The sequence below is a fragment of the Paramormyrops kingsleyae genome, chromosome 5, assembly GCF_048594095.1.
Source record: "Paramormyrops kingsleyae isolate MSU_618 chromosome 5, PKINGS_0.4, whole genome shotgun sequence".
Lineage (NCBI taxonomy): Eukaryota > Metazoa > Chordata > Actinopteri > Osteoglossiformes > Mormyridae > Paramormyrops > Paramormyrops kingsleyae.
In genome coordinates, this window is record NC_132801.1 from 35,423,743 (window position 1) to 35,435,250 (window position 11,508).

An 11,508-nucleotide genomic window follows, 5' to 3' on the forward strand; every position below is an offset into this window, starting at 1 on the left:
TCAGGCTACAGCACTGAGATCTTGTTCCTTAGTATGATGGTAAACATTTAAAAAAAAAAAAAAGCCACATAAAGAATTAAGTGGCTGCACATCATTCCTGTCCCTGCCAGCATTAGCACTGTCCTGAGCAGTACACTTTGTAAGACTACACCATTGTTTCCTGAAATGAGGAAAAGAACCATGTTATAACATAATCAGGGAGCATACTCATTAAGGGCACATGCTATATAGACATCCAGCACTAACCACCATTCACCTCTCAGACCCTGCACAGTAATCTTAAAACAGGGGCATCATGCACGTTGTGATTCCACTAACAACAGCAGCATCCCCCCCCCCCCCCCCCCCAATGACTACTTGCTTTAACATCCTGTACATGTGAATCAGACTCATCCCCCTTAACTCTGATACATCTTCATACCCTCATGTATAGTTCTAAATTTCAGCCATGGTCATGTGCACCATAAGATTCGGCATGATTTGCAGCAGAGGGCCTTCAGGTATCCATTTTAGGCATACGGGTTTTGGCCAGGATTACGGTAATTCCGGAGATTTTTTGGAGGTAAAATTTGCCTACCAGGGCTACGTATTGATGGTGAAATGTGCCGACTTGGTGGCGGCAGAGTTGCAAACTTCTTGCCGGCGAAACTGACTGCCACTGAATAGCAGAGTGACAGATTCCCAGGACACTGCATATCATTTGCAGGTGTCAAGGACCTCTTGTCAATTTGCAGGAGACTCCTGGAACTTCTGGGAGAGGTGGGACGTCTGACCCCAACACTTTCTTTGCAGTACTTTGGCAATTAGTTTTTTTTTCTAACATTTAATGATGCTACGGAGAATGTTACTTACATATTTCATATTTGCCCTATGATGGACCAGCAGCCCATCCTGGGTCCTCCGCTGCCTGGGATGGGCTCCAGGCTCCCCAAGTTCCTGGCCAAGAGAAGTGGTTGTAAGAAAAAGGATATCACATATAAAAACTGTAAAATGTATGTTCTCACAATAACATGGGGGTGTATTAAAAACACGAGTCCAAGACTGAAACAGATCCAGTATCCATAGGTCAGGGAAGGCTTGATGCCATGACGAATTAAAGTTCTGTTCCCACAATAGTGTTCATGGGTGCCAATACACTGAATGCATCGGTTCTGGCTTAAATTAAAAAACCCTCTTCAATATTAATGTAACTGTTTATCTCCATCCAGAGTGGGTTTCCTGAAACACCTGCAAACCCAGATGGCTGCCTAGGAAGTGCAGGACTCCTGCAGCATGTTGTTTTCCACAGAGGAGTCAAACATTGTAGATAAATTAGATGAGCACTCCCCCTAGTGGCCTTGCTAAGTATAAGACCCGTAATACTGGAACAGGAGGGCATGATACTTCAGCATAACCTCACCAGATTGCTCCACCACCATAACTTGCATCTCAGTGATCAAAACTCAAGGTCAAAAACAAACAAACAAACAAACAAATAAATAAAATGATAATTGCTGTAATTATGTGTGTGTGTGTGTGTGTGTGTTATTGTTATTAGAGAACTAATAAGTGGAATAGTTTATGAATTAATATACTTGAATTTCAGTAAATTTGAAAGTATTTCTCATATTGCACATGGTTTGGGCCTTGCCAGCTTGCCTGTCTCTGGCATCATTAAACTCAATGGAACAATTTACTACTAAATTTACTAAACTGAGATGAGATTACAATCACAAACTTGAAATGAAGGTGGGGAGATGCAACTACAGATAAGAACATGTGGTGGCGACAGAAGTAACCTAGAGGTGGTGAAAAATCAGCCTTGTATTTGATCATACCTCAGTGACGAGTATTAAATCTCACTTTCATACATGGAAACCTCAGTCAAAATTCGTACCTCAAAGCATCTCTGTATTTGGTGCCTATGCTTCTTATTCAGTTTTTACATTGTGTATTATTTAAAACACGGCACGTTGGCACGATCTAATAGTAACAGTCTGTCATTCCGTACTATATGAATACTAACTCTAATACCTACTTTGCACTATGGACTTTGGACAAGATGAACCATCCAGGATTTTCCCAGTTTACTGCTGATTGCTCTATGAAAGAAATGGAGCAGATACATGGAATATTCAGATGGAATGGCCTGAGAAGACAAATCAAATCTGCTGCAGGCCATTGTGAAGGACAGAAAGTATTCTTTTTTTTGCTGTTGCTCAATACACTTGTGCTGTGTGATGTCTATGTTAGGCTCTTTGTATTTTTGTATTATTTTCCCCTTATACAGTTGAAATCTATATATAGGGCGCTGCTGGTTAACATGTGTTTCATGGTGTAATGAATGAACTGTAGTGTATTCATCTATCTTCTATTTACTTTTTCCACAACGTGCTGGTCCTTGGCACCTGCCATAACGCAATGAGCATAGCATTTCAGTTTTAAAACAGAAAACAATAGATTTTTACTAATCCTACACAGACTGAACATACGCCACCCATTAACTTTATAGTCCTATTTATTTTCTGAATGATATTGCTTGCATTATGTGTACCACCTATACATTGGCATAAGCATCTGTGCACTGCTGTGTTAATATCATGCTCATGCCTACCACTGAGGGCATCACGGTGAAATCCTCAGTATTTTTTCTGTAACTCTAGTAACCATGATCCATTACGGTGCACACTAGGAAGGACTAACACTTTTGACCTCAGTGTTTTAAAAACCCTGGCTTCGGCCCTGGTTTACAGATCCCTTTTGCATCACAACTTGCGGTTTCGGTATATCACGGGGTCAGCATGAGACATGGGAAGCTTTCTTAGTTTTGCAAAAGCCACAGATGACATGCAAAATCAGCAGACAATACAAAAAGTTTAATACGTCATAGATACATAAAATAAATGTATGGTGCTGGGATTGAGGACGCCAAGCGTGTTTACTGCAGCCTCTCACATGATATGTCGAGTGATATCAAAGTGATTAGGGAGACAAACAAGGAATCTCACCCCTGTAAACAAGCCCAAAATAAACCCACTGCACAAAAGTAAGATGGGCAATAAAGCCTAAAAATAAGCCCACTATACATAATCACTTGGTAGACAGTTCATCCTGTGTTCACCATATTATGTGTGTTCCTTGTAATATGCATACAACAATAACTGAAATATTGGTGGCATTGTTCTAAAGTTTTAATTTATCATTTTCTTTTGTTAGTGTGACAGTAAATAACTCCCTATGACTTGCCATAATCTAAATATGGTCTAGCACATCTTACTTAAACTGTTGGATGCTGAACTCATGAATTTCACAACACAAAGAAAAGAGAGATGCAAAATTACGTAACAAAATAAAAACTCTTAATTAACTTTTAACTATACTCATTCAATATCAAATTCAGGCTAAAAAAATGCAATTTAAATGAAGTGATGTAAAATTATGGAAATTCTTAAATTAGCTGAGCTAGCCAAAAACAGTTGTGTGTGTGTCTGTGTGTGTGTCTGTGTGTTTATGCCCAAAATATATAACTAGTGGAACAGCATTGTACAAAACACCGTAATTTCACATAGTACTCTGGCAAATATTAAATTTTGCTTTGTTATATGTGGAGTAAAATGACACCATACAAAACTACATTTTCTATCCATTGGTTCAGCCTCCTGAACCAACTACACCTTTCTTCTCTCACCACCCTCTCTGTCTGGCTTACTCAGTCTGGAGCAAATGAGCAGGTGAAAGGAAAAGTAGCTACTATGCTAACACTTAGGTCCTGGTAGTAGTTAATGTCCTGCTCCCTATAATAATAATGTAAACTTTTAAAACACTTAAATACCACATAGAATATCGATATTTCAGTGTTAAAATCCATTCTCAAACACGAACCATTCAGATTGAAAGAATCAATAAAATTTCAGTATCAATCCATACATCCCTATCAATTGTATTATCTTATTTATCGATTGAATTATCTAATCCTGGTCAGGGTTGTGTGGTGGCCTGGAGCCTATCCCAAGCAGAACAGGGCAAAAGGCTGTTAACATGTAAATGCCAGTCTATTGCAGGGCATATACACACATGTATGCTATGGATACCTTAAAACAGAGGTGGGACAACAACACTACTCACTGAGCCACCCTACTGCTATACAACGTGTATTTTGAATTGGAATCTGGTGATCAGTGGTTATTGTTAACACACCACAGCACACAGTGCACAACAACAAAATGTGTCATCTGCATTTGACCCATATGTGACATCATGATATAGCAGGGGGCAGCTAATTAAGCGCCCGGGGAGCAGTGCATGGCGGTGGTACCTTGCTCAGGGTATCTCAGTGGTGCCTTACTGGTCGGGGATTCGAACCAGCATATGTAATGAGTAGCTCCATTTTTGCCTCCTGATTCCACAGCTATACATGACTTTCATGCACAGCATTTTTTGACAGACAGCCAAAACACTACTGAACAACAGGGTCATTACATGTACACTCTGACATACCTCATGCTCATTGAGCTTCCTGGAGTCACAGTTGTACAGGCACACCCGTGACCTAGACTGATAATCATAAGATCTTTTGGTTGACGTTACTATTATCTAGAAATATATGACACAGTTCCAGACTCATGCTATCTGTCATTAAAGAGAGTTGGTGCTAAAAATCATTGTTTAAACTTGAAGTAACTTGTGATTAGCTTGTTTGGTTTTTCACCCTGTAAACACGTACTTCTTAAATCTATATTTATTTCTTTCCAGTGGTGTTTATGATTGGTTGCATAACTGATTGTTCAAAGTTCTCCAGCCTGAAATGGACATTCTCAGATTACATGCTACATTGTTGATTGCGAGATGGGATGGGGTCATGTGAGCCCAGCCACTCACCTGCAGTAAGTTATTAATTATTAACCATATAAGTAGTCTTCTCCATATTAGACAGATGGTCCTCATGGAGGTCAGGCAGCACATTTGATCCTTGCGTGCCAATCCTAATATTTCCACAACCTGTCACTTTGTGAAAACACAAAGGGTGTGTTGTGTTCTCTGTTTGCTAACTTCTAAAAGTTCCCCATTCCATACTGAAACATCTGCATTACATAGACCTGATGACCATTCAAATGGAAGTTAGCATTGTTAAATATTGTTTTGGATGATATTTTTTTCTTTGAAAAAAGGGAAATAATGATTGGGTTAAGGAAGGAATTACAAAAATGTTTTATGACAACTTTTAATGAATGGATGATACATTTATATAGCACTTTTCAAGGTACGCAAAGCTCTTAACAGAACCAATGGATAGCCATGTGAATCACCACCACTGTGTAACACCTACCTGGATGATGCGATGGGTTTTCTGCAATGTTTTCACTAAAACTGAACTGAGAACAGAAAAAATGGACATCTAAAATGGGCCAATACATTAAAAAATGTATCAAAAGTGACTGGGTGACAAAATCCGTCTTTCAACCTCTTATCCTGAGCAGTATCATAGGGCACCAGGAACATAAGGAAAAGGTCACACCCTGAACACAGAAACTCCTTATGGTTTATGTCTGCAAATCGTAAAATTGCTGACTTGGCAGACGTGATGACAGACATGACTTACACTAGTGGCCAAAATCGTGGAAACACCTAGCAGTTTTGGCTTTACACTTTATAAATTACTGCACAAATATTGGCGGTAATGTTTATGAACAATCCAAGAATATTTACAAATATCATACATTGGAGTAATCATACATAAGTAACTAGAATAACTGGAATAAAGTTCTGCAATCTCTGAAAATGGGAAGTGTTTCCACAATTTTGGCCACTAGTGTAGTTTGACCAGGTTAACTTGAAGAATGCTTTAGGTAAACGGGTATACCAAAATATCTTATTGTCATACAAGAGTTCGACACAAATTCATGGTATCATACCGATTCAACTTGCATATAGAGTTGGACTAGAAGAGGGCACCTCTGAATTCAAGAAATCGTTCATACTTAACTTATTGACACCACATCTATAACCAAAAATGATATCTGTAGATCAATAAGATCTGTTGATATAAGGAGTTAAAGAAAGGAGTGAAATGATGGAAGCACAGTGAACAAAGGTTGTGACTACAGGACTGGCAGTTGACGGGTATTGATGGTGGAGACAGATTTTGGACGACATTTGGTCCCTTGGAACAATCACTGATAACAAAAGATCCAGCTGTCAAGAAATATATTGGCAGAGCCACAAAGAACCCAAGAAAAAAATCTAAAGTACTGATATATCTTTATTTATTTATAATACATAATTTCCATGCTTTTGTAACTTGGCCTTATCCATTGGCTTAGCTTTCATCCAGTGTAGCTTTGATTTTTTTTTTTTGTTCTTGTTTGTTTGTTTAGTTCTATGTTTATTAGGAGCAAATTCACAACTTGAAATTTGTGTATGCATGCATGCTTGTCTAATGAAACTGATTCTGATTTAGAATATGGTGTTATTTTCTGCAAATATTCATGTGAAAGCTATACAGTGAAGAAGCAGGACAGGAAGACACAGAAACCAGAATGAGCTGGTTCATGGTGAGCAAGCATTTAAAATCTGGGGCTTGGCCAATAATGTGTGACTGTCAAAGGACGGACTTAAATGACTAAATAAAGGCAAAAAGCTAAAGAGTAAAAATATGTAAGTTAACTGTCAAGTTCTTTCCTGACACATGTCTGTTATTATACATATACTTTAAGATTATTTATGATTTGAAAATGACTTCTTTTAGGGCCACAATAGAAATAAAAACAGTTTATCTTAAAGGTTATGATACTTGTTTGTTGTTTTCATAATGGAATTTGTTAATGGTGATACATTACTTTATATAGCTATCATCCTGGATTACATGTTACGGCCTACAAAAAAAATCCCATCTCCATAGTATCTATGGATGTAGAATTAATGATAAACCACATTATGCCTAAACCAATCTTTCATGCTGGTATCATAAGCTTAGAAATTGCTTTCTAAACAACTGCTTGGTCTCCCCTTAGTAACAGTGAAATCAGGACTTTGGGAACAGAGTATGCTCAGTCATGCTGAGGAAGCATTTTTCTTTTTAAGTTACCAACAGCCATGCATGGCTAAAATTACAGGCACATAGGAACAAACAAATGCAGTAAGCAAAAACAGTAAGAAAACCATTTACTAGTCTGTGTCATTTTAATAATAACCTGACATAGAATATGATGAAAACAACCTTTGTGATAAAAGTATTACCCTAAGTGTTCTAAAGTAGAGACCTCCGGATTCCCCCTGTCAATTCCTCGAGGAGCATTTTTAAAAATTAATCACTCAGTAACACTACCTGTTGCTAAGTGATGTTTCAGAGGTGCTGGCAAGAATGAAAACTCCAGGAAAAGTGTGTTTTATATTTGTACCTTTCTCTTCCTGTACTCGACACTGGAATGTTTGCTCACCATGAATTAGCACATTCTGATTCCAAGGTTTATGCGTGTTATGAACACAGACATCAGTAAATTTTATGATATCAGTTATAAATCTTTGACCATTCTCTTACAAATATTATAACAAATTATTTACACTGCAAACTAAACTGCAGTGTTAAATATGTACATTCAAGTCGCAGAACACATTTCTCAAACACAAGATGTGGGTTACTTTGTTCATAATATTATGATTATTTAAATGATCCCTGCACTGGATACTATATGACTGTATAAGCAGTCAATAAGTCAAACAGTGAAAAATTCTACAGTGTACTTCTTCAAATACAACATTTTTTATAAACTAAACTGAAAATGTCTTCACCAACAGTGTCACATGAAAATGACTACTTATGTAATAACTGCTCTGCTTCAAGTCTGTGTTCATAACACACATAAACTTTGGAATCAGAATGTGGTTATTTATGGTGAGCAAACATTCCAGTGTCGAGTACAGGAAGAGAAAGGTACAAATGAACAAACAATTGAGGACAAAACGTTAAAGCAAAAAAAATAATAAAATAAAATAATTAATTGCGGCAAGATTACAGATTACATCTTTCAGAGTTACAATAAAACACGGAGCAAACACGTTTACCATGTTTTTACAAATGAACATACATATATATATCTCTGGGGTGACAACCACTGGTAGCTAAATAAACAAACAAACAAATAAATCAGGTCGAATCAATACAGTATACCAAGCACTTCCTCAAATGTAAACCAGATTAAACCAGTATCTGCTGCTGTTATCACATGTTTGAAACTGCTTCCTGAAACAACTGCCTTTCTCAGATACGGTGCGATCAAGAACCTGGGAACAGATCATGCTGAGTCATGGTGACCAAATATTTTTCTTTCTGTTAAGCCTGCAGTCATGTCTGGTTTAAAAGTTGAGAAAAGTGCAAATACTAATAGCAGTAAAAAGAATGAAATAATTTACTAGTGTTATGTCGTTAATAGATGTTTTTAAAAATAATTTTGTGATGCTAGTATTACACTCCTTAAGGTAATAATGAGACGTCGGCATTCTGCCTCACATAACGCCGATTCACCATGAGAAGCAATTCTTAAAAATGAATTATTCAATAACAATGCCTGTTGGGAGCTGGCCTTTTCAATAGCGCAGTTATGAATAGAAACTCAAAATTATATAATTATTACAAAATGAATTATTTTTAATCAGATCTAAAAGTTTAACCGCTTCGAAAAATATTGCATCAAATACTTTAAATAGCAAATTACTGCCATGTCAACAACATGCACTTAAGTCTAGCAACAAATTTCAGCTTTACAGACACAAGGCAAAGGCTCATTTCCTGGGCGTTTATATATAGGTTTTTGATGTTGCGGAAATATGAGGAAAATGTTATTTAAAAGCAAAGCATTAATTTCATTAAGTATTTTCAATAGCCTATGTGTTGTTTTGATGACGTGATACGAACAATGAAGTAAAAGTTTTCATTTTTGCTTCGCCTGAAAAATGCTGAAAGGCAATACCAAGAATATGTTTGTATTCTAATGAGAAAATGTAATGGAACCAATTTCTAATAATTCTAATATACAACCCCGTGAAAAATGTTATTAGATAACTAACAACCCGATCCCGTGACTTGTCTATGGGGTCCCTGGTGTTTTTTGAACCCCTTCCGTTCATTTAATTGGCTGTTTCCCTTTGCCCTTAGACGCTGACGTCAGCCGGCTTAAACCCTTGAAATACAGAGAAGGAGCAGCAGCCATTTCAGATCGTCGGGGATTCGCAGGGAGGTTCTTGCTTCAACAGTGCTTGAACGGAACTTCTTCGCCTACCATCCGCTGAGACTCCTATCACATTCCTCTTATAAGCGCTAAAATTATATTTTTGTACGTTTAGTTTTCTAAAAAAACAAAAAAGCAGCCAAGATGGAATCTCAGATTCGTCAGAACTACGACCGCGAGTGTGAAGCCGCCATTAATCGTATGGTCAACTTGGAGCTCTATGCATCGTACACTTACCTGTCTATGGTGAGTGACTTGCTAGCAGTCTTACTGTCTTTTGTAATGTTCTGTAAAGTCTGTATTACTGACTGTTTTTCGCAAATATGAAAATTGTCCTTTTTGTCGATTGACTCATATTTGTCTGTTCTGTGCATTAGGCGGTGGCTTTCATTCTCACCCTGGTAATCCTTTATCTTGCTATACAGGCCTACTATTTTGACCGCGACGACGTGGCGCTGCAGGGCTTCTCTCATTTCTTCAAGGAAAACAGCGAGGAAGAACGGGAGCATGCCGATAAGCTGCTCTCTTTCCAGAATAAGAGGGGCGGACGCGTCGTCCTGCAGGATATCAAGGTGGGATAACAGAAATGAATTATCCTCGTGAAATGTAGTGTGTCTCATATTAAGCACTTTCTATATGCGTATGCTTTGGCTTTTATACGTCCGTATAGTTAACGTGTAACTCGTGGTCTGTTTTTCTTTGTCTTATTCAGAAGCCGGAAAGGGATGAGTGGGGCAGTGGTCTGGAGGCAATGCAGTGTGCCTTGGAGCTGGAGAAGCGAGTCAACCTGGCCCTGCTGGATTTGCACAAAATTTCCTCTGGAAAAAATGACCCTCATGTGAGTTGAAGCTGTCCCTCGAATTCTGCATCTCTCAGGTGTTGTCATGTTTGAACTGTGTGTACTGACTCCTCTTCTTTTATTCTCCAGCTCTGTGACTTCCTGGAAACTCACTACCTGAATGAGCAAGTTGAAGCCATCAAGAAACTTGGTGACCATGTCACCAACCTTGCAAAGATGGATGCAGGCAATAACAGGATGGCTGAATACCTGTTTGACAAGCACACTTTGAGCAAAAGCAGTTAAAGCTTAGAGCAATGCATTCTGCAACCAGACCTGGCTTAATTGTAACTCGATGTTTAAAACTGGAAAGCTCTTGACAACTTAATTTACTATAGTAATGTATGCTTTGCCTACGTCTGGTCTGGATTATAGGTGTGGTGCTGCTTTGTAGTGCTCAAGTTACTGATGTCCATGTATCAAACTGAAGTCTAATAAACATTTTGAACTGGCTATCTGCTGGGTTTGTCATTTTGTACATCTTGCTGTTCAAGTCAGTCTTTTAATAGCACTTATGGCACAATTGAAATTGTGTTCCCCTCAGACCTACAGTGGGTGTATGAACATGACAAGTAAGACATTGCGTTTCAAAAATTAAGTGTCTAAATGAGGCAGTGCAAATGTGGCTAGGAGTTTTTTGTAGCTTTTAGTTGGGTGGCTAGTGCTGGATATACATGGTAGTGGTTATAGTCTTGACTTGGGGGCAGAGGGGACAGTGTTCAGCATCCTGACAGTTGGGTGGATGAAGCTTTTCCTCCTGGAGTAGACATAGACTCTGGATACTTCTCTAATAGGCTGTTTAGGGGGTTTGTGGGGTGGGCAGGTGTTGTACATGTCTAGGAGTGAGGCTCCAGTTGTCTTTCCTGCTACATTACATATGCGCTGTAGGCTTTTCCAGTCGTTGCCAGTCCAGCTTCCAAACCACACAGTGACACAGGATACTTCAATGGTGCCTCAAAAGGTGGCCATGATTGGTAGTAGGGCACTAGCTCTTTTTAATTTGCAGAGGAAGTAGAGGCGTTGGGCTTTCTTTGCCGGTGATGCTGTGTTTTTGACCAGGAGAGTCCTCTGTGATGTGCACCCTCTCCTCAATAGTAACATGAAGACGTTTGTGCTGTAGTTTAGTGTACTGTCATGGGAAAGCAGGGGACTGAGCACACATCCTTGGGGGGGTGGGGGGGGAATGTCTATGAACAGCATTCTCATGTGAGAGTCTTTAGTGTCCAGGTGGGTGAGAGTGGAATGGAGAGCAGAGGAGATTGCGTCATTTGTCCACCTGTTGGCCCAATATACAAACTGAAAGGAAAAGTGGATTTAATGTGTTTCAGGACTAGCCTTTCAAAGCACTTCATGATAATGGGGGTCAGTGCGACAAGGCAGTTGTCTTTGAAGCAGGATGGAGATGCCTTCCTTGATATGGGTATAATGGTGGTGGCATTAGAGCAGTGGTTCTCAATCCTGTTCCTG

The 11,508-nt window shown here is 38.8% G+C and overlaps 1 protein-coding gene across 1 annotated transcript; it reads left to right on the top strand.

The window, feature by feature from the left end:
* Positions 1-9,151: 9,151 nt before the first annotated feature.
* Positions 9,152-10,494, top strand: LOC111858264 (ferritin, middle subunit-like). The gene is made up of 4 exons (XM_023839880.2): positions 9,152-9,449; positions 9,629-9,775; positions 9,916-10,041; positions 10,132-10,494. The coding sequence occupies exons 1-4, from the start codon at positions 9,348-9,350 to the stop codon at positions 10,285-10,287; spliced, it is 531 nt and encodes a 176-aa protein (XP_023695648.2). The 5' UTR covers positions 9,152-9,347; the 3' UTR covers positions 10,288-10,494.
* The last annotated feature ends 1,014 nt before the right edge of the window (positions 10,495-11,508 follow it).